At 27.2% G+C, this 23116-nt stretch overlaps 1 protein-coding gene across 2 annotated transcripts; it reads left to right on the forward strand.

Annotated features, from left to right (window-relative positions):
* Positions 1-2309: 2309 nt before the first annotated feature.
* On the forward strand, positions 2310-16575 carry LOC145835778 (claudin-4-like). 2 transcript variants are annotated; one of them, XM_082943494.1, is made up of 6 exons: positions 2310-2436; positions 3507-3628; positions 12665-12767; positions 13086-13189; positions 15363-15511; positions 15952-16575. In XM_082943494.1, exons 2-6 carry the CDS (start codon positions 3524-3526, stop codon positions 16145-16147), a joined length of 657 nt encoding a protein of 218 aa, XP_082799620.1. In that variant the 5' UTR covers positions 2310-2436; positions 3507-3523; the 3' UTR covers positions 16148-16575. The 2 variants fall into 2 exon arrangements, with proteins under 2 accessions (XP_082799620.1, XP_082799619.1); XM_082943493.1 differs by lacking the exon at positions 2310-2436 and having other exon boundaries at positions 3473-3628.
* Positions 16576-23116: the final 6541 nt, after the last annotated feature.

Genomic DNA, 23116 nt, shown 5'->3' on the forward strand with positions numbered 1-23116 from the left:
AGTAATATAAAGCTTCTTTTATCTAAAACTTTTGTTTAAAAGGAACACGTCTTTGAAAGCTCTTTACGAAGTAAAACAAAATTAAAAAAACAATATTAACATTCAAATTTAACTAAAGTTTAGTTCATTATCTTTGTTTGACTAAGTAAATACCAGAAAATACCTAACTTACTTAAAAACACTTTAAAAACTATAAGTCATGGGTAGTTAAAAAATATTATCATGATATTTGTTATTACTTTATCAAATTTAAAAAGTTCTAACATGTTTTAGATTGAAGCTTTTAATACTATAACAAAAAATAAATTATTTTATTTTAACGTTTAGTGTGATATTACTAAACAACCTTTAAATAGTTGTTTTACCAATAATGTTTTAATATACTATATTGTTATTGAACAAAAAAAAATTGCGCTCAAGATATTTGGTCCTAGGACCTGGTGCACGAAAAAACCTTTTGGTTATCGAGTCGTACACCACTTGGATACCTGTTAAAATCATGTCCAAGACAAATAATTTTTTAGCTCCTAATATTTATATTATTAGCATTCATTTATATAAAAACAAAAGTTGATGGTAGGTCTCGAAAAATAGCCTAATGGAGTTGAAAATTGATTAACTTATAAACATTTTAATTAAACTTATATCAAATAGCTTTAACTATAGTGAGCTGTTTTTTATTACCATGTTTTAACATACTGTATTTTAAGAATTGAGAAGTTACAGATAATGTAAGATTTTTAAAGTCTAGCTAGTTGTAGAAATAACCACAATATATTTTTCTTTAAGTTTTAATTTATTTTACTAAAGTGTACTACAAAAAGGTTAAAACTGAACTTTAAATAAATAGAAGCTTTTAAAAGACTTTTTGAGTGCTTGAAAAACTTTATGAAATTGAATTTTTTTAATTACAATAAAACTAATACATAAAACATATGTAATAGTGTAATTCTAAATGATTAAGATATTTGTGCTCTGATTTTCTAGTGAACAAAATTGCATCAAGTAGATGTTATATTCACGGTTTATAAATTCATATACGTTAAACATTACCTACTTCTTAAACAGTTTGTTTTCAATATAATTAATTAAAACATTTTATTTGAAATTGGTGTAAACCTTTAAAATCTACGTTAACATTAAGTACTAAAAAGTACCTTTCATGTGTAATACATTTTTTAGATAATTTTTATGTACTTATTATATAAGCTAAATTATAATTTTGCTTCGACCACGTATAATTCTTTAGGGTTATACCACTTTTGATTCATTTAGATTCTAAAAACTTTTTTTTTTCAACTCTTACATAAAATCAAATTAAGCATGTTCTATTTTAAAAACTTTACTTTATTAATTAATTGTCAAACTATTTTTCAAAAAGCCTTACTTAACGGTTACATGACAACTTAAAGGTAAAAATGTTTAAAAAAGATAAAAATAAGTATATTTTAAAGATAAAAATAAGTATATTTTAGCGAGTTTAAAAACTTATTTTTGCCATATCTCAGAAAGTCCTTTAACTTAAAAAAACTTAAACTATTTACTAAGTACAACAAATAAGGCTATTATGGTAAAATACTTTGTTTTTTTTTATTGTTTTAAAAAAGATGAATAACAATCAATCAGAATTATTATAATTTCAATCTTTACAATTTTAAAAGTGTTGCATCTTGATTAAAAGACTATTTCGATTTATTTTTATTAGTTGATTTATTCTGAAAATAAAACTAATAGTTGTAAAACAAAACTAAGTTAAACTTTAGTGAAAAACTTAACGCGAAAGTTTTGAACAATATAAAAAATAAAGTTTGAATTTCCCACTTATTTTTGAGGTAAATCTTGTTTCGTCAGGTAATTTTGAAATCGTTTTCCGAAATAATGCCTTAGGCTAAGTTTATTTCAAATTCTACAAAAAATATATGTGCTCATTGAGAATTGCTGTTTCTTCATTAATTTAAAAAATTCTCCAGTCCAAAAAACTTTTTTTTTAGTTGAGTTTTGTATAAGTTTAGTTACTAAACTTTGTGTTTTTGTTATAAAAGGTATAAATTTACCTATCTAAGAACAGTTTTGTTTGTCAAAAAAACTCATCTACTTAAAACAAAAAAGTAGTTATTATACCTTATTTGGAAAATTGAACTTCTACAATTGTTTACCATTTCTTATATATATACACGTCAGAGTTAATTATATGTTTCATTACTTTTGACTAATGCACTGATGTTATGAGAATTTTTTTCAAAAATGTTAGAGAGAAAGTATAAACGTTTATTTTTTCTTAGTGATTAATAATTTTTCATAACCGTACAGCTTCTAGAAGAAACTTTATATGTTATAGGCCTTTCGAAAAGCGTATAAGTTCTTGATGCAGTCTAACTTAGAAACATTTTATTGATATAAGATTTGAAAACAATCGTAAATTTTAACATATTTTAGGTAAGCTTTTTTTGTAAACAATCAATTTTTCTAACATTAAATATACATGTACTACTATTTTGGTTAAAACATAAAATGGAGTTTCTTAAAATCTACTTCAGTAAGATATATTTAATTTTGTATTCAATTGTTTAGGTCTACTTTACTTAAGTTGTTCAAAAGTTATTTTAATAAAAAAAGTACCAATTAAGGTTGCATATTTTTGTGTTTTTCCAGAAACGAAAATATTTGATGAATTTTAATCTGTGTTAATTTGCAAATTAAAAATGTATATGTTTAGCACAGTTTAACCGCAAAATGTTAATTTTATAAGTTTTTAGAATTTAAATTATCTTATTAATTAAAAGTTTAATGAACTAATTGTTCACACTTTACCCAAAAATGTCAGAAGGATTATACTGAATTGTTTTTTTAATTTTTTATAAGTGAACTATTAACTAATGTAAAGAATTATCATAGTGATACTACGTTTTAGTTATCAACTATGTGTAGGCAAAAATTTGTACACTACTTTTAAAATTATAAGTAGATTCAAAATGTGCTTTTTACACTTCTGTTTTTAAAATTTTTGTATTTCTATATTTAGTTTTATAAACTAAGAATTTTATTCTAAACTAAATAAAACTGGAATTAATTTGTCAGTTATTAGCTTTATACGAAATTTAAACAATTTTTGAAGTATATTTTAGAAAAATTGTAAATATAAACTAGACTTTTTAGTTTATAACCTTATTTTGATTTAAAATATATTAGTAGTTTTTAGAACTTGTTAGTCATGTATTAAATAAAATCATTTGTCCATGACCATGTATTAACATTCTTAATTTATTTTTGTAACGTAAAAAAAGGTAAAACCTTTATTTTATATAGTATAGCGTTCGAATAACATTTTCTAGCTAGATTAACTTTTTTTTTAATGTTACATTTATTAAAACTGCATTCTTCAGTAAAATAAAAAAAAAATTTCATCTTTTTTTAAAGCTAGAAAAAACTTAATACTTAATAATTAATTGAAATCTTATTAATTTTTAGTATTTTCAGTTGTCTTTTAGAAATATTAACAATGTCAGGAGTTCAAAACGTTGGAATGGCTTTATTGCTTGTCGGGGGAATTTTAACAACTGTCAGTGTTTGCATGCCAACTTGGAGCAAAAACGATCCTAAAGATACTACAAGAGATTCTATTAAAACGGTTTGTTTGAGCTTTATTTTTCGTTGTTTTATTAAAAGATTGTATCTAGTATAAAATGTCAACTATTTGCCAGATTAAACGTTTTTTGACATTTCAACAGCTTATTTCAAGGATAAAAACACAAGTCAATTTTCATAACAAAATTTATTTCGTGTTAACTCGTCAGTTGTTTAGTTAGAAATAAAATAAAATTTTAAATCTTTAAAATAAAATATGTAGTCATAAGGTAATTCACGTAAAATTAATATTAGTGAACAAAAAGTATTTTACAGTAAATAAGTTAAAAATCAGTATAACATACGTAATAGGTTATGAAAAAATTTACAAAACAAAGAAACGCTACTTTTTTTTTGTTTACAGAAACTAGGTTTTCTTAATACAATTGCCTCAAGTTTGTTTTAATCATAAATGATATAACAAAATAAAGTCAGCAGGAATAAAAAAATTCCCTAATCATTTTGATATTACCTTTTGTTAATCGTAACTCCAGACGTATAGAGAAAAATTTCAATCAATTAGTAATTATTATCCCTCTGCTAAACCTAGAGCTAGCATTATATCTAGACCTTCGATAAGACCTAGGGGCAAAAATCCGATATCAGAATTTAAAAAAAGTATGGTAGTATACCAACTTAACTGCTTCTTTGAAGATAGTTATATCGGAATGACTTCTAGCAGTTTAGTAAGATAATTAAGAAACATATTTTATAAATTATAGAAAATTTTTGTAAAACAGGTAATGAAGAAATCAGTCTAAAAAAGTCTTGAATGCTAAAAAACCATCTGCTATTGTAGAGCACCTAGTTAAGAACCTTTATTGTGCAAGTAATTATAGCTTGAAAGTGTTCATAATAAATTTTGTTATAACATTTTTAATTTAATTTAACTTGGGGCTAAATGTATTGTATTAAGAAAACCTAGTTTGTATAAACAGTAAGACTTTGATAATGTTGTTTTTTTGTTTCCGTAAATTTATTTATAAAGTTTTACGTTTGTTTTATTTAATTTTAGTTTATTTGTAATTAAAACTACTTATTTACTGTTAAAAACTTTATGCTCATTGATATTACTTTTACATTGATTCCCTTATGACTATATAAGATTAAAATCTTTATTCTTATTACTAAGTAAACAACTGACAAGTTAGCAAGAAGTATATTTTGTTATAAAAATTGACTTGTGTTTTTATCTTTAAAATAATAGTAAAAATGCTGTTTTCAATTTGTATGCCTCTGTGTGAAAAATGTTATGCTAATTAAAATAAATAGTTTACAGTAATGAGTCCTGTCTAAGAGACTGAAAAAATTAATTCTTCAAAAAAGAAAAGACATAATAAAAAGGAGAAATAATGATATTTTTCTTGAACAATCACTTTCTTTAGGTGCATAGAACAGTATAAATATAACCATAGGCTTTTTAGAAAGTAACCTGAGTTTTAATTTACTTTAAATAAAATAAAATTACTCTTTTTTTTTTACTTTTATTAGAGCTTAGGTGCTTTAAAACTTATTCACTTTATTTATAACTTTCATTTTTAGCATTTTTGGTTTTTAAGGCATAATTTTTCAATTTATGTTAAACTGAAATGTAATAAGGAGTATCAAGCTGCTGGGAAGTTGTTTTGACTTTTTTTGGAATTCCCAAACTTGTTTTAAAGCAAACTTTAATGTTTAATTTTTGTTAAACTTTTAGCTACTACAACTTTTTTAATCACGTATTTTAAAAGGAATAACATAAAATAATCCTTTGAAAAAAGACTTTGTGTTTATTAAAGAAACAGGCAAGTTTAGTAAAAACTATAATATATTTATACTATTTTAATACAAATAATGTATTTTATTTTATTACCGTGTATTTTTCATTTTACTTTAGCTCTATAGTTTTTTTTAAACATTTTTCCTCTATTTTGCACTACGCTTTTAAACTGTATTGCTTTACTATTTATGCGACCGTGCTTTCAACTCTTTTAGCATACAACGGTTGAAACCGGAACGGGTAAGTCTTGCACTTTTACACGAAGAGTCACTTCTGCACGAAGTCACTTTTGCACGAGGAAAACTTTTGCACGAAGACACTTTTGCACGAAGGGTCAATTTTTTAGGTAAGACAACTTGCACAAGAGTAAAAAGAAATATATACTAATAAAACACTACGTTTGACAAATACAATTGTTTCACTGTTCTGTAAGACAGAACAGCTATTCAGTTTGTTCAGTTTGTTTATAAAAATAATATATTAACACATAAATCAAAATGTACATGAAATTAAGCAAAAAACTGTTTGGGTTGTTACGACACTAAATAAATTACTAAAAATTATAAGACAAACTAAGTTTACATAAACGTTCAAAATTATTTAGAATAAAAGCTTGAAAATGTTTAGTATTACTAAAAATTTCATTTATTTTATTTAAAGCTAGATCTGAGTTTAAATTTGAGATCGCCTGTTTTTCCATATTGCAGAGAGTGTAACCATCTTTTAAATTTAAATTGTTTAACATATATATATATATATATATATTACAACAGAAAATTACTAACCAAAGGCAAGTTTAGGTTAGGGGTGATAGTTATAGTAAAACAAAAATATATATAAGAAAAAAAAAGAATAATAAAAGAGTTCAAACCAATGCTAAACTGACAACGTGCTAAAGTGTCTCCGTGCAAATGTGTCCCTTCGTGCATTTTCGACACCTACCCGGCTAAAACTTACTGCTATGAAAAACTTTATTAGTTACCTAACTACAATTCTAGTAGCCTAAACTAGATATATGTATATATATATATAGAATTGAGTTATTTAACTTAATAAATTAAATTTTTCACACTGAGCCCACCTTGAGGGCTTTGTTAATAAAAAGTTTTATTCAAAGATGAAAAAACGAGAAGAACTCAAGTTTCGTGATTACTCACTCATCAGCTTCAAAACAAGTTTAAAATAAAGCACAAAACAAAATCACTAATGAAGGTAAAAAATTTTTTGCATAAATAGATTATGACGTAATTTTGAAACTATCAAAAATCGTGCAAAACGGCTTGTGCAAAAACTAATCTACCAACAGACAATAAACTAGCGAAAATTCATATAACTTCAGTGAGTAATTACATATTAGGACAGATAATTGGAAGAGATAAAGATAAAATTAAGATGCAAATTGAAATTTAGGTTATTTTAAGATGAAATTAAAACTTGTTAAACTTTAAAAGCGACTTTTTTATATGTCTACAAGACGATACAAACTCGCTTCTTTTGTTCAAACATCTTTTGTCTTTCAGTGCATATACAACGGCTGATGCTTCTTTGAGACACAGCCTACATATCGGGCTATTGCCGTCGGCTATAGGCTGTGCTCTTTTTATAACTTCCCAGGATATTTCGTAGTCAATGCCGCTGCGCTTTAAGCCACAAACATACTTCGAAAGTTCAGTGTCATTTTCATATATGCCGCCTTTAAAAGATTTTTTATGATTGGCATACCTGAATCTAAACTGAGTCGAGCACAAGCCGACATAGAACCTCGTCTCAACGCCAGAGTTAACTGTGGCCTTGTAGACGATGTTCTCTGAACGGCAATTACCCCCTTTCAAATTATATTTACAGCTACCAGCGCAGCCGCATTCACTTTGAATTCCTGAGTTTTGATTTAAGATTTTTTGGTTGTGTGCCTTAATGATATTCTCTAAATTTGCCGTACACGAATAACTTATTCGCATATTATGTTTGTTGAAGATTTTAGTTAGCGGATTTTGTTTATTGAAGTGTTTCTTGACTAGATTTATAAATTTTCTTCCAATATTAGTCTTTACAGAATTGCTAAAAGGAGGGTTATACCAGATTACATTTCTTTTTCTTTTGTGTTTTTGATTATTGGGTTGTTGCTCAGGTTTTTCGAATTTAAGTTTGTTGTCGTATCCGCATTTTTTCATTATTTTTTCATATTCATCTTTAGTCTTTAAAAAATTTTCTTCTTTGCTTGATCGTTTATTTAGGCGTTGATTTATTATGTTAGGAATTTGTTTTATAATGTTTTTAGGGTGGCTTGATTGTTTGTTGACATACATAATTTTAGCGTTTTGTTTCCTGTAAGGCATAAAAGAGATATCATTCAAGTTGAGCTTCACATCTAGGAAGTCAGTTATCACTAGTGGAGATTCCACAGTGACTCTCAACCCCATAGATTTGAAGAAGGCATGTGTTTGTTTTTTTAGCTTCTCAACTTTAAAGCCAGAAGAGTTGGGCAATACAGCTAGACCATCGTCTCTGTATAGCCCAACTCTATTTAAACCAAAGATATTTTTTAACCCGTCTAACAAGAAAAGTCCAACAAGTTCGCATAGTTCTGCGCCCATGTAAGACCCCTGTGCTACGTCAAAAAGTGAGTTGGTGGTATTTCTTAAGAAATGCATGCAAATCGGTACTCTGCGAACAAGGAGCTCTGTGGTGTAGAAAGGGAGTAAATACCACCAACTCACTTTTTGACGTAGCACAGGGGTCTTACATGGGCGCAGAACTATGCGAACTTGTTGGACTTTTCTTGTTAGACGGGTTAAAAGATATCTTTGGTTTAAATAGAGTTGGGCTATACAGAGACGATGGTCTAGCTGTATTGCCCAACTCTTCTGGCTTTAAAGTTGAGAAGCTAAAAAAACAAACACATGCCTTCTTCAAATCTATGGGGTTGAGAGTCACTGTGGAATCTCCACTAGTGATAACTGACTTCCTAGATGTGAAGCTCAACTTGAATGATATCTCTTTTATGCCTTACAGGAAACAAAACGCTAAAATTATGTATGTCAACAAACAATCAAGCCACCCTAAAAACATTATAAAACAAATTCCTAACATAATAAATCAACGCCTAAATAAACGATCAAGCAAAGAAGAAAATTTTTTAAAGACTAAAGATGAATATGAAAAAATAATGAAAAAATGCGGATACGACAACAAACTTAAATTCGAAAAACCTGAGCAACAACACAATAATCAAAAACACAAAAGAAAAAGAAATGTAATCTGGTATAACCCTCCTTTTAGCAATTCTGTAAAGACTAATATTGGAAGAAAATTTATAAATCTAGTCAAGAAACACTTCAATAAACAAAATCCGCTAACTAAAATCTTCAACAAACATAATATGCGAATAAGTTATTCGTGTACGGCAAATTTAGAGAATATCATTAAGGCACACAACCAAAAAATCTTAAATCAAAACTCAGGAATTCAAAGTGAATGCGGCTGCGCTGGTAGCTGTAAATATAATTTGAAAGGGGGTAATTGCCGTTCAGAGAACATCGTCTACAAGGCCACAGTTAACTCTGGCGTTGAGACGAGGTTCTATGTCGGCTTGTGCTCGACTCAGTTTAGATTCAGGTATGCCAATCATAAAAAATCTTTTAAAGGCGGCATATATGAAAATGACACTGAACTTTCGAAGTATGTTTGTGGCTTAAAGCGCAGCGGCATTGACTACGAAATATCCTGGGAAGTTATAAAAAGAGCACAGCCTATAGCCGACGGCAATAGCCCGATATGTAGGCTGTGTCTCAAAGAAGCATCAGCCGTTGTATATGCACTGAAAGACAAAAGATGTTTGAACAAAAGAAGCGAGTTTGTATCGTCTTGTAGACATATAAAAAAGTCGCTTTTAAAGTTTAACAAGTTTTAATTTCATCTTAAAATAACCTAAATTTCAATTTGCATCTTAATTTTATCTTTATCTCTTCCAATTATCTGTCCTAATATGTAATTACTCACTGAAGTTATATGAATTTTCGCTAGTTTATTGTCTGTTGGTAGATTAGTTTTTGCACAAGCCGTTTTGCACGATTTTTGATAGTTTCAAAATTACGTCATAATCTATTTATGCAAAAAATTTTTTACCTTCATTAGTGATTTTGTTTTGTGCTTTATTTTAAACTTGTTTTGAAGCTGATGAGTGAGTAATCACGAAACTTGAGTTCTTCTCGTTTTTTCATCTTTGAATAAAACTTTTTATATATATATATATATATATAATCAGTTTATATAAATAGCTTAGATGTGTTCAATATAAATGATATCCTTAAAATCTTGTAATAAATATACTTGGTTTGTGTAAAGGTTTAAACTAGTTTATATAGAGATAACAAGTTTTAATGTCGCAAAAAAATAAATATATTTAATAACAGTATTTAAATTTATACTTCAGTCTAATGATATACTATAAAAGTTTATTTATAAAGCTAACAACTAAAAATTGGATAAAACTTAAAGTTTATAATTGTTGAAAAACTCAATTAACCTGTTCTCATCATACCAAAAAAAACATTTTTTTCTGTTTAGTTGACAAATAGTTATTCATGTGAACCTTTAACAAAAAGTCGGCAAAAGTCAGCAAAGCAGAAGCCTGGACTTTCGTATGCCGTGAGACAAGCTTAAGTTTAACATAGTGGCTGATCATTCCAGTTCGATCATCAGACAACAAGCTTTCGGTAGACTGAGACCGGTTTCGTCCTGATTAGGACTCATTAGTCAGTCACAACTGAAAAACTTGCAGTCTTCAAGCTACAAACGATTTATACATGCAAGCATGAAGCAACCGTTTTCTGGCATTGATCAGTGACGTCTATATTGTCTTTTGCCGTGCAACGTCCAATACATTGTCCATTAGGCAAGACAATTGGTACGCTTGTATTTAATACAATCAACAAAAACATTGTCGAAAGTTAGCAGAGCAGAAGCGTAGACTTTCGTATGCTGTGAGACAAGCTCAAGTTTAACATAAGGGATGATCATACCAATTCGATCATCAGACCACAAGGCTTTAGTAGACTGAGACCAGATCTGTCCTAATAAGAACTCATCAGTCAGTCACCATCAAAAAACTTGATGAGTGACGTCAGTATGATAAACCGTTTGTCAATTTATGACTGCAATTTTTTCGGGACATACAAAAGTCTAGGCTTAGGCTTTTTAGACTTTTTCCGATATTTTTGTTGATTGTATTAAAAACGAGCGTACCAGTTGTCTTGCCTAGTGGACAATGTATTGAACGTTGCACGGCAAAAGACAATATAGACGTCACTGATCAATGCCAGCAAACGGTTGCTTCATGCTTGCATGTATAAAGCGTTTGTAGATTGAAAACTGTAAGTTTTTCGGTCATGACTAACTGATCAGGACGAAACCGATCTCAGTCTATCGAAAGCTTGTGGTCTTATGATTGAATTGGTATGATCAAACCTTATGAGAACCTTTAATTGAAGATCTTTTCGACTGTAAAGTTGTTTTAATTACTATTTACTATTTATTGTCTTAAATTTTGAGGCTCAAAACTTATATACTAATGTTGCATGGAAGTAAATTGTTAAAAGCTACTACTTCTTGTTATGTATTTTAAAAAATTTAACTAATGTTTTTCAAAATGGATATTGTAAATACTATTACTAGGTGAGTTCATTTAATTTAAAAAACTATATACGTCTGTAATCTTTTCGTCTACAATTTTTTTGATAACTTTTTACTTTGAAAAAGTAGAAACAATTTGTCCTGGACAGAACGTTAAAAGGTAACCGTGCTGTACGGCTCCTTAATCGAAAGGTTCTTTGTGCACTACGTCTTAGTACCAAATATTTGGAGAGTTTTTTTGTTGCTCAATAAGCTAATTAAGTAATACTAATCTCCAACATATACTCTATCTATAGGATTTTGCTCCTTTAAAATGCAGTCAATCAAAGATTAAAAACCAGAAAATCTATCTTATAAATAAAAATATTAAGTTTTATTTAGAAAATAAAGCTTTATATAGTTCTCTCTATTTTACAAATCAGTTAAATATTTTTACACATTCGATATTGTAAACTAGATGAGCTACTTTCACAAACTTCTAATATGTCTTTGATGAACACAAATTTAAGAATTATTAATGCTTACATTATAATTTGTATAACATGTTATAGTTGTATAATTTTGCGTAGTAAATACTATCATAAAATATAAAATTATCAAAACAAAAAAGTAGTATTTTATAATGTATTAGTTTCCTAAAGTTTTTTTGTATGCCATCAATTTTTTTAATTTTCTTGTGTACTTGATCTTGTACTTCTTGAACACCTAAAAGTATATCAAAAAATCGAAAAATAAAATTGCTTAGCTAAATCTACATATATAATACTTTTGCACGGATTTTATTTTCTATAAGCTAAGTTTTTTTGTTGAAGACGAACAAAGTATTCAATCATAAACTATGAGCTAAGCTAGAATTATTATTATTTTATGACGTTGGTAACAATTTTAATTTATTATTAGTTGTATTTATGTATTTGATTATCACTTAAGTGTTTTCATAATAGTTCTACGTAGTTTTAAAGGTTAAGTATTTTTAATGTTAATTAACTATTCTTGTCACTATTTACAATTAGGTATAAAAAAAATTATAACGCATAGGTTAAACTGCAAGTCAAAGTTATGGTTTTTGGAAGTTATTAGAACTTAATTATTTTGTTCCAAAATGATAATAAAAAATAAAATGAGTGGTTAAGCATGACTTTTTTATAACAAGGTTATAATTATGAACTTATATGAAAGATCGAAAAAAAATAACTGACTTTATTTAGTTTTTAATTAAGTGTAATGTCATTTTTCTACTGGTTAAATTATTATTTAATGATTTAGATATTTTTAAAAATTAAATAATTTTAAGAAAGTTATCTTTGTTTATAAATAAACTGAAAGTAATTTTAATAATTTTTGATTACGTTTATTTTTAAGTTAAAAAATAAATTAATATGAGAACTTAAACATTTTATAGAGATTGTTTTTAATATCTTATTTAAAATCAGTATATTATTCTAAATACTTTATATGATATTAATTTTGACTATTGCAATTTTCTATATTGAACTTTTAGCAAGATGTGATGACTTATAAGAGATTTCGTTTTTTTTTTTATCTATAAAAACTTTACGATCATATTGTATGGATTTATAATAAGCATAAAAAAAAATTGGTATTCACTTAACATATTAATTTTATAATAATTAATTTTTATTATTTTAGATCAAAGGGTTATGGATGCAATGTACGACTTTTGCAGCAGGAAATTGGGATTGTGATGATTACGATCGTATATTTCTTGGTCTTCCTGCACAATTACAAGCTGGTTCGATTGTTTTTTTTGAAGTTTAATCCTGCCAAGTAATATTACTACTAAAATTTAAATAAAGAAGTTAAGATAAAATAAAAAAGTTGTTACTTTAACTTAGTTTTAATGTAAAAAGAAAAACATTATAAAAGTTAAATATTTTTGCAGTAGTTAACTACATTTGTTCAATTCTCATGTGCAGATGCATATGTAAGTAGTAAACATAAAAATGCTTTAATTTTTAATGAAAACAGTTTTTCAAACAGGTACGCCACCTAGCGTTTATAAAATAATTTTTTTTTAGTTGATTAAACTTTAAAATCACAAACATTTTAGGTCGCATGTTGGGAATTGGGTCGATCTTGTGTGCCATCGTTGGATTCTGTATTTGTGTGATTGGTCTCGACTGTATGCCTCTCGTCAGCTCTTCATCGCAGAAGGTATTGATTATATAAATTTTGGATAAAGTTGTATATTTTTCAATTTAAATTGCGTAGAATTGACAGCTGTTATTTTAATGTTTTACCTAAACATAATTTTTTTATCAACCCATTTAGTTATCAATTTTTTTTTAACTTCTAAATAAATAAGTAATTATTTTCTGCGAAAACGAATGATCTAGCTTTAATTTAAAACGTTTGATTGTTTTATTAAAAAAAAATTTTGATGTTTATTAGATATGGGTTTTTTTTATTTAATTAAACAAGGTAGTAATATATTACTAACTATGCAAAAGTGTCAATGTAAACTCAAAATGGTTTTTCAGAAACATTATTTTTAAGAATTTAACAAAAAACTTAAAATAAATCTTTAATAAGTTTTTTTAATTTTGAGATTATGAGCAAAAAAATTCTGTGGTAAAAGTATAAATAAGATGTAACGTTAAAAGGCGTTAAATCCTGAAGATCCTGATAAGCTAAGCTTATCGGAATAAATTCCACAGATGTTCTTGTGCTAAAACTTTATTTCAACTAACGGCATTTCACTGCTCTCAAATAAATTTAAGAACAGATCTACGGAGTCTATAAAATATTATCACACATTAGAAAAAAAGCAGAAAAAGCATGTATAATTATGTATAGTGTTTATGTAGGTAGTAACTATAAATGAACTTTATGGTTTAAAAACAAAGTTTGGGATAAAAACATCAAATTATAAAATTGTCTACAAAAAATACAAATTTAATAAAAGTAGGCACTAACCTCAAAAAGCTCTAAGAATAGGCAAGTTTTTAAAAGTGAAAATTAAATTGAGTTGTGCAGAAATGTTACGTCATAATAAATTTAACAAATTGGTCAATAATTTATACAGCTTAAAAACATGAAGTATTAAGCTTGCAAGTGTATGTAATTGTAATGTGAGTGTTGTGAAATAAATTAGTACATAAGTAGACAGAGTTATTTAAAGTAGAATCGTCGGTTGTGGGGACAAATATTCGATAAATCTTGCCGCTTATTCAGAAGTAGGTCTTTATCTTCTGCTGCAATTACTGCTCTTTCTGTATTGCAAGTTGGGCAAATTCTACTTACTCCGTTGGATGCATGTTTGATCTTTGAAACAATACTCCACTCCATTTTTGGCCTTTTACCGTACCTGTGAAAAAAGCTCCAGACATAATCGAAAAAAACGCGTGCTTTGTTTTTTATTTATATTTTTAAAAGTATGTTTATGGTTAGCATATCTATCCTTGAAACTACCTAATAAATATGAAAATATAAATAAAAAACAAAGCACGTGTTTATCGGATTATGTCTGGAGCTTTTTTCACAGGTACGGTAAAAGGCCAAAAATGGAGTGGAGTATTGTTTCAAAGATCAAACATGCATCCAACGGAGTAAGTAGAATTTGCCCAACTTTCAATACAGAAAGAGCAGTAATTGCCGCAGAAGATAAAGACCTACTTCTGAATAAGCGGCAAGATTTATCGAATATTTGTCCCCACAACCGACGATTCTACTTTAAATAACTCTGTCTACTTATGTACTAATTTATTTCACAACACTCACATTACAATTACATACACTTGCAAGCTTAATACTTCATGTTTTTAAGCTGTATAAATTATTGACCAATTTGTTAAATTTATTATGACGTAACATTTCTGCACAACTCAATTTAATTTTCACTTTTAAAAACTTGCCTATTCTTAGAGCTTTTTGAGGTTAGTGCCTACTTTTATTAAATTTGTATTTTTTGTAGACAATTTTATAATTTGATGTTTTTATCCCAAACTTTGTTTTTAAACCATAAAGTTCATTTATATTTACTACCTACATAAACACTATACATAATTATACATGCTTTTTCTGCTTTTTTTCTAATGTTTGTTAATATTTTATAGACTCCGTAGATCTGTTCTTAAATTTATTTGAGAGCAGTGAAACGCCGTTAGTTGAAATAAAGTTTTAGCACAAGAACATCTGTGGTAAAAGTATAAATAATAATATTAGGAAAAGTAAATTTTATATTTTGTTTTGTTTTGTCTTGCAAGTCTTTTTTATTTCAAAAAACTTTAAGAAAAATAAAAAGGTTAAGACTAGGTATACCTTCATAACTCTATTTAAATGAAAGCAAGTAGTTTTTTAAACACTAAAATTGACCTATTCATATTAGAAAACATTTCGTCTGGTTTCGGGATGTATTTGTTTGGTTGGTTCACTGTTGCTTCTCGTTGCAACTTGCTGGTATGCAAACAACATAAGGTTAGACCATAACCAAGCATCGGTGATGAAGACAACCTCAGCTGATTCTTCCGTCAAACGGTAATTTAAGAATAGTATTTGTTTTGTAAAACTACATTTGATTTTGAAATTTATGAAAAAAGAAATAGTCTTCAAGAAAGAAAAAATAAGTTTAAAAACAATATTTTTTACAATTAGGTAGCCTAAAAAAATTTTAGAAACTTTATTTTACTACAAATTTTAAATTTGTGTAAAGTAATTATATTTGTATAATATTAATAAAAATCATACTAATAAAAAAAAGGTTCATTTGAAAATGTATAGCTGAAGTTTTGCGTATAAAAACTGAATGTGAAATAAATTTTATTTCGTTTTTAACAATAAAAACTATGAGTTTCATGATTTTTTAATATTATTTCATTGAGTTTACTTTTTTAAAGTAATTTAAGTAGAATGTTTTAACAAAGATTACAAGCTTACTTGCACGGCTTTTTAAAATTTTAACATTGAAATACGTTCAGATTTATTTTTGGTGAAGCCTTGTTCGTTGGTTGGGCAGCTGCGGTCGTGCAGCTGGTCGGAGGGATCATGGTTGTGTGCAGCGGATGCGGATCAGACGAGGAGGAAAGTTACGGAGGCAGAGGAGCTTACGCGTACCATCCCACTTCAGCTCCAAGCAAACCCGCTCACATTGGAGCGGCACAGGAGTACGTGTGATTACAAATCATCACGTGTTTATCTGTTTTTTGTTAGACGTCGCACAGTATTTTCTTGTTAGCTATTCATGTTAATTGTTTTCAAAAGGTAGATGATTATTTAGACTGACAAAACCAACATTCTTCTTATACAAAGTGTATGTAACTAAAATTAAATAAGGTTCAAGTTAAAAACGGATAAAGATTGAGTTAATATTTATGCTAGGTGCTTACATTTTTTCGTATACAAAAATTATTTATTTAGTATCAACTAAATACTTTACACTATTGTATATAGTTTTCTTTCGTACTGTTTGTAAAAACTGTTACTTTATAGTTTTATCCAAACTTAGTATGTTGTCTTTGTTTTGCTTCAAATTTCTAAAGTCAGTTACATATTGTAATCGCTAGTAGTTCGTAGGTTGTTTTTAATAAAAAGCTATACTTTACTTATTTGTTGTATTTTTTATATTATAGTGAAATGTACTTAAAACTTAAATTAATTCTTATACCAAAAATTGTATTTTTTTTACATTGAAATATTAAACTTTGCTACTTCTTAAGTTTGATTTTAAATTTTTACTTGTTTATGAATCACTGGAAGTGTCAACAAAAGTAGTTCTTAAGTTTTAGAAAATTGTTTATAAATTTAAGGCAAACCCGAAAAGTAATGATTTTTTTTTCTTTCATTAGTTTACTAGTCACACTAAAATAATTTTACTTGTTAAGTTTAAAAACTTAAACTTGATAAAAAAATGGACTGGACAATATCCCTTAACATATTTATACTTGGACCACAGAACTTATGAAAATCTATCTAATTTCTTTTTTTTTTTTTACTTTTACTGACGAAAAATTCAAATAAACAAAGTACATTTAAAAATGTATATTGCAATGCTCTTTAAATTGCCATATAGTTCTAATCAAAAGATAAGAAGAGATCTTTTTAATTGATTAATTTTACATAATAGAAACATAAAACTGTTTTTACTTCTACATTTATTATTCTCTCAGCTTTCATACTTACGTACTTTTATTATTTGTTTTATTAAAAAAATATTAAATAAGTATTTCCTGAAAATGTGAAATTAAAACCATTAAAATTTATTTTAGTGTAACGTTTTTTTTATTAACTATTATAAATAATTTTCATAAAATGTTTTTGACTTTTCATAAACTTTAAGTTTAAAAAGTATTACTTATAAGTTATATCATTATTCAAATAAAAATTATACTCGTGATCTTAAAATATCACTTTTCTTTATAATCAGTTATGATAAGAATAAACAAAAGGGAAGGGCAATACTTATATTAAAAATAATTTTTAAAGTTGTTCAAAAACATAGTTAATCGAGAAAATCTTAAAGAAAGTTTAAGTTTAAAAAATAAGTATTGTAGAATAACATAGTGAAAAAGTATTAGCAAACTATAAAGAGAAATATTTTAGTACAATCGAAGTTTAAAACCTAACTAAAAGCTTGTTGTAATGCTTGTTTGAAAAAAATCAAAGCAAAATAATAAAATTTAAAATGATAACATTTAAATAAAAACAGTTGATAAAAATAGTAACTAAAACTTCAGAACTTTTTTTAACTTGTCTAATATTAAAGTTCAAAGTACATGTTGGAAAACCTAAATTTTTTATAGAACATTTTTTATGCATATTTGTTTTTATAAAAATTTTGTAAAAAAAAAATACGCTAATTTGTTGGACTATGTATCAAACCTTTTAGGTACTAAATGTCTTAAATGAAATGTATATCCTGCTTTAAATTAATACTAGGTACCAACAAAACCATCTGTTGAAAAGTGTTTAAAATTTTATTATCAGTTTTATAAAGAGACACGTCGTTCGCTTAAGAAGTAGAAGTAATTAAAAAAAATTAATAACTACTACCTGTTTATGATTGCATCACAGTTGTTTAAAGAATTTAAAAAAATAAAATAGTAAAATAAACTAATGTATAATATCTAACCATAAATAGTTTTTTTTTGTTACAGTATAAAAATTTTAAAAAATTACTTTAAAAATAAAACATTTATTAAAAGTTCATTTTATGTAATATGATCAGATTGAGAGCCTTAGTATATAATTACATATTCTTTTTTAAAGTATTTTTAAGTCCTCAAAAAAAAAAGGTTTTTAAGCTGATGTTGTACATATGACGCTAACCGGGGTTTCTACTTATACACTTTTTTTGGCCTGGTTTAAAACGCAACGTGCGCTCTAACTTGTATAATAGAAGTCCCCAAGATAACGCTTAAATTATAGTTGACTTAAATAACTAATATGACTTACTTACTATTTACTAAAGGTTTAATAAATCAGTTACTTATACTAATTTAAACTGAGTTCGAATCTGTGATAATGATTATATTTACAATGAATTTGCGAAACGAAAAGATGATAAAATACTGCACAACATTACACTAATAAACCAAGTTATCAATTCTTTTAAAAGACGACAATACTCGAATAAAAGAAACTAAAAACTAAATGTTTAAACCAAACTCAAAAAGTATTCTAAAATCGAAATCAACTCGACAACAAGATTGAAACCATTAAAACTTAAGTGCAGCGAAAAGCTGCACTGAGTTCCGTCCGCTGCAATGCAGTAGAAACTAAAGGAACTCTAAATTACTCGAAATTGTTGAATTTATACTCGCTTGAGAAAAAAGAAGAAAGTAAAAAAGAGACAATTACCGCGTAAGCGGCACATTTTCTCCTCTTACCTTCGTACTTTAAGAATTTATTCTTGGTTTTCCGAAAAAAAAAATTAGTTTTTATTCATTAACACTTGTAAGAATGCTTAAAACTCCCTATATAGAAAAATTAACGAAAAACGACCGCCGACTTTTATCTCCTTAGTTTAAAAAGCATTACTTTACTTGAAAAATTCTATAAACTAATTTAAAATACACAAAATTAATAAAAGTATGATACAGTTTTCAAAATGACAGACAAATGTAGAAAGTTTAAAAAAATTCTTTGCTGCTTGAACTCGCTCCGCCCTTGTACATCTCCACGTCGTTTGACCGGTTTATGCTGATCCGTCTCCTCGCCTCACCTAACGGTCTGTTGGCGCTACGGATTCCGTCTCCTCGCCTCACCTTAGCGGTCTGTTGGCGCTACGGATTCCGTCTCCTGGCCTCACCCAACGGTCTGTTGGCGCTACGGATTCCGTCTCCTCGCCTCACCTTAGCGGTCTGTTGGCGCTACGGATTCCGTCTCCTGGCCTCACCTAACGGTCTGTTGGCGCTACGGAATCCGTCTCCTGGCCTCACCTTAGCGGTCTTTAACTACAACTCATCTTTTATCAATATAGAAAATTCATATTAACTTTTGAGATATGGTAACTCACAGTCAGAGGTACAAAGGAATCCTTGTTAATATAATATAAACTCAAACAAGAAATAAATCAAATCACTAAAATCATATCTTTTTTTTTATAAGTTGGTCTCAAAATCTTTAGATGTTTCTTTTATAAAAAAAACAAATTGCTGAAATAGATATTTGAAACACTAAGAAAAAAAAAGTTATAACAAAAGTTTTTTTTTGTATATATAAAAATATATATTGATACTTAAAAATTTAAAATTTCTCTTCAACAAAAGTAAACAAATTTTATAAAACTTAGGATGAAAAAGTTTGATAAAAATTGCTTTAAGAATGATGGAGAATATAGGTTTTCAGTAAAATTGTATTCTTTTGCTGTTTTGATTTGCTCCTTGTATAATAAATCATTGTACTCTCTGGCTTTAACCGGTTGTAACTAAAAGTTTTATTGGAAATTTCAAGTTTATTAAAGAGTAACTATTAGCTTTTTGAAAAAGTTAAAATAAGAACAACATGTAAAAAAGTGCCTATAAACCTTCCCCCCCCTTACTCCTCACTATTTTACTTTTATTTTTTTACAAACATTAAGATTTTTATTAACTTTTTTTCTAATTTTAATGTTTTTTTTTTGGAGGTTTAAAATTCAATAGTTTAAAAGGGTATCTTTTCTTTATTTAATTTTAATATGTTTTTCATTTTGATGACAGTATTTTTCTCAGGAGCTCAATTTTTTAAAGTTTAGTTGGTGAGGCTGTTGAACTTTTAAAGAATTTTAAAGATAATTTATAAATAAGTAACCCTTATAGCAGTAAAAAATTGGTTAGTTAGTTTTCAAGTGGCCATAGGGGTAAGACACTTATTTTTTAATTTTAGGTAAGCTTGTTATTTTCAGAGTAAAAAACTAAAACTGCTTTAGTCAGCCTGAATATTTTTATAATTTGGTCTGTTTTAATTTATCTTGGGTCATCTTGAGTTTTTAACATTTTTAAGTTATCCTGATTATGAGGCAAGGCAACCATGTTTCAACAATTTTATTTAAAACTTTTGCTTTGTTTTTGAAAAAATTAAACCAAAAGTCATATAAAGTAGACTAAATTTTCCTAAAATGTTAAACTACTCTAAGTAATCAAAGTTTCTAAGTTAAGGCTATTTACTTTATTTAAATATGTGACTGTTTCAATAATACTAGTTTTCATTCAATATAAATCTAAATTATTTTTCTAGTGAACTAGAAGTTAATAATAAACTTCTTTTTTTTTTAGAACTTAAACTTTACATTTAAATATAATTTAATTAAATATTTTATTAATTTTATGATAACAATAATCAATTATAATTAAGTTTATGTATGCAGATTAAAATAAAAAATCAAATTTCTTAGACTTTAGTGATTTAAGGTTCTTATCTTTTTTTTTCAAAATATTCAATTCATGACAAGTTTTGTTCTTTTATTGTCCAGTTTTAATAAAAGTGATCTGTTAAATTTAAAAAAACCATGTGGGTATATAAACTCAAGTTTAATCCTTTGTAGTAGCTTAGCTTTGTTTTTATTTTATGTTTACAATAGCTTGTAGATGATACTTAAGCATGTCCTGTTTTAGGGAATTTTCAACTTAGTTTACTTACCGCAAGATATTAATTTTGCGGTAATTCTTGAAGAAATTTTGCTTTTTTGAGTTCATTTGCGGCAGTCAGCTAAGAGTTTGCGGCAGTGAAGTGGGCAAAATGGTCGTTTTCAAAATTGGAGTTTTAAAAGAGATTTCGTTCTAAAAAATAACGAAAACGCTACAGATACTTTTTTTTTTCTTACAAAATTTCAAGGTGGTGCAGTTGCGGCAGTGCAACACCCCACGCGACGCCCCTGATTATGTGACTTAATTAATCTCTCCAAATTCGCCATGGTTACATGACAATTAAAATTCGGACAACTCAAATTCCTACAATTCGAATTCTTAAAAAATTATATAAAAGACTATATCTCATAAAGTTTAACAAAAGGGTTGATCATGCCAATTCGATCATCAGACCACAAGTTTCGGTAGACTGAGACCGGTTTCGTCCTTATTAGGACTCATCAGTCAGTCACAACCGAAAAACTTGTAGTCGTCAATCTACAAACGGTTTATCATGCTTTCGCATGAAGCAACCATTTGCTGGCAATGATTAGTGACGTCAGCATAATAGAAACGAAAGTCCGGACTTGTTCTGCAGACTTTCGCCGATTTTGTTGATTATCTCATAAAGTAGTATGAATTTAAAAAAAAACTAAAAGAAGCATATGTAGGTCTTATAAATATCTAAGAGCCACTTTTTTCTTTTTTGTAACTTTTTAAATATTTTTTAATATATTTAAAAAATTTAAAAATAACTATGTTTTATACTTTATTTAAGCTAAATCTCCAAAATAATTTGATGTTTTGCAAAAAGAAAAAATTGGCTTGTAGATATTAATAGGACCTATATATGTATTTTTTATATTTTAAAAATATACATTACTTTTTTGTTTGTGGCCCTTTCAATTTTTTTTTAAGAATTTGAATTGTCGGAGTTTGAATTGTCCGAATTTGAATATTCGTGCACCCATCGCTCCAAATTCGCCATACATGAATAACTGATTCGCATATTATGTTTGTTAAAGATCTTTGATAATGGGTTATTTTTGTTGAAATGTTTTTTTTACTAAGTTTATAAATTCTCTACCGATATTTGTTTTAACTGAAGTACAGAACGGGGGATTATACCAAATTATATTTCGCTTTCTTTTATTTTTATTGGTCGTTTTGTTTTTTTGCTCCGTTTTTTCAAAATTAAGTCTATAATTGTAGCCGCATGTTTTCATTATTAATTCGTAGTCTTGCTTAGTCTTTAAAAAGCTTTCTTCGTTGCTTTAAGGTGTTAAAATAAGGTGTTAAAGTTTGAACAATAACCTTATTTTATATATATATATATACATATATAATTATCTAATTATATAAAAACTATAATTTAAACAGCTCTTTTACACATTGAAATGTAAAATTTCATGTGATCAGTAAGTTACAGTTTATTATAATAGTGAACAGTAATTTCGATTTAAAAATTTTTATAATAATTGTGACGTAGTAATGGTACAGTTTATTGTACGATTAGCTGAATTTGAAATACGCTGTTAATGTTATTTTATGCTTTTTAGGAAAGTTTAAAAAGGTTATTTTCGAAAAATGTTTTAAGCTATTAACCTTTCTAAACTTTCCTAAAAAGCACAAATTAACATTTACAGCGTATTATTTCAATTCAGCTAATCGTACAATAAACTGTACCATTACTACGTCACAATTGTTATAAAAGTTTCAAAATCGAAATTTCTGTTCACTAACATAATAAATTGTAACTTACTGACGATCAAAACAGCTGTATAAATTATAGTTTTTATATAATTAGATCAATATTTAGCTCCAATTTAATTTGTCGAGCACTATCGATCAGAACTTTTTTAAAAACCTTTAATATTTGCTCCTTTCATTCTGAAAGAAGAAGCCTCTAAACCATAAGAAATGGTCGACAATACAGAAAATTTTGAAAAAGTAAAATTCAACTACTCTCTTAAGAACATACCAACAACAAAGAAATCAGAATACATAGTTTTAATGTACCAAAAATTTATCAATTGATAGA

This window comes from Thalia democratica, chromosome 5 (assembly GCF_965202585.1).
Source record: "Thalia democratica chromosome 5, ktThaDemo2.hap1.1, whole genome shotgun sequence".
In the NCBI taxonomy this organism is placed as follows: domain Eukaryota; kingdom Metazoa; phylum Chordata; class Thaliacea; order Salpida; family Salpidae; genus Thalia; species Thalia democratica.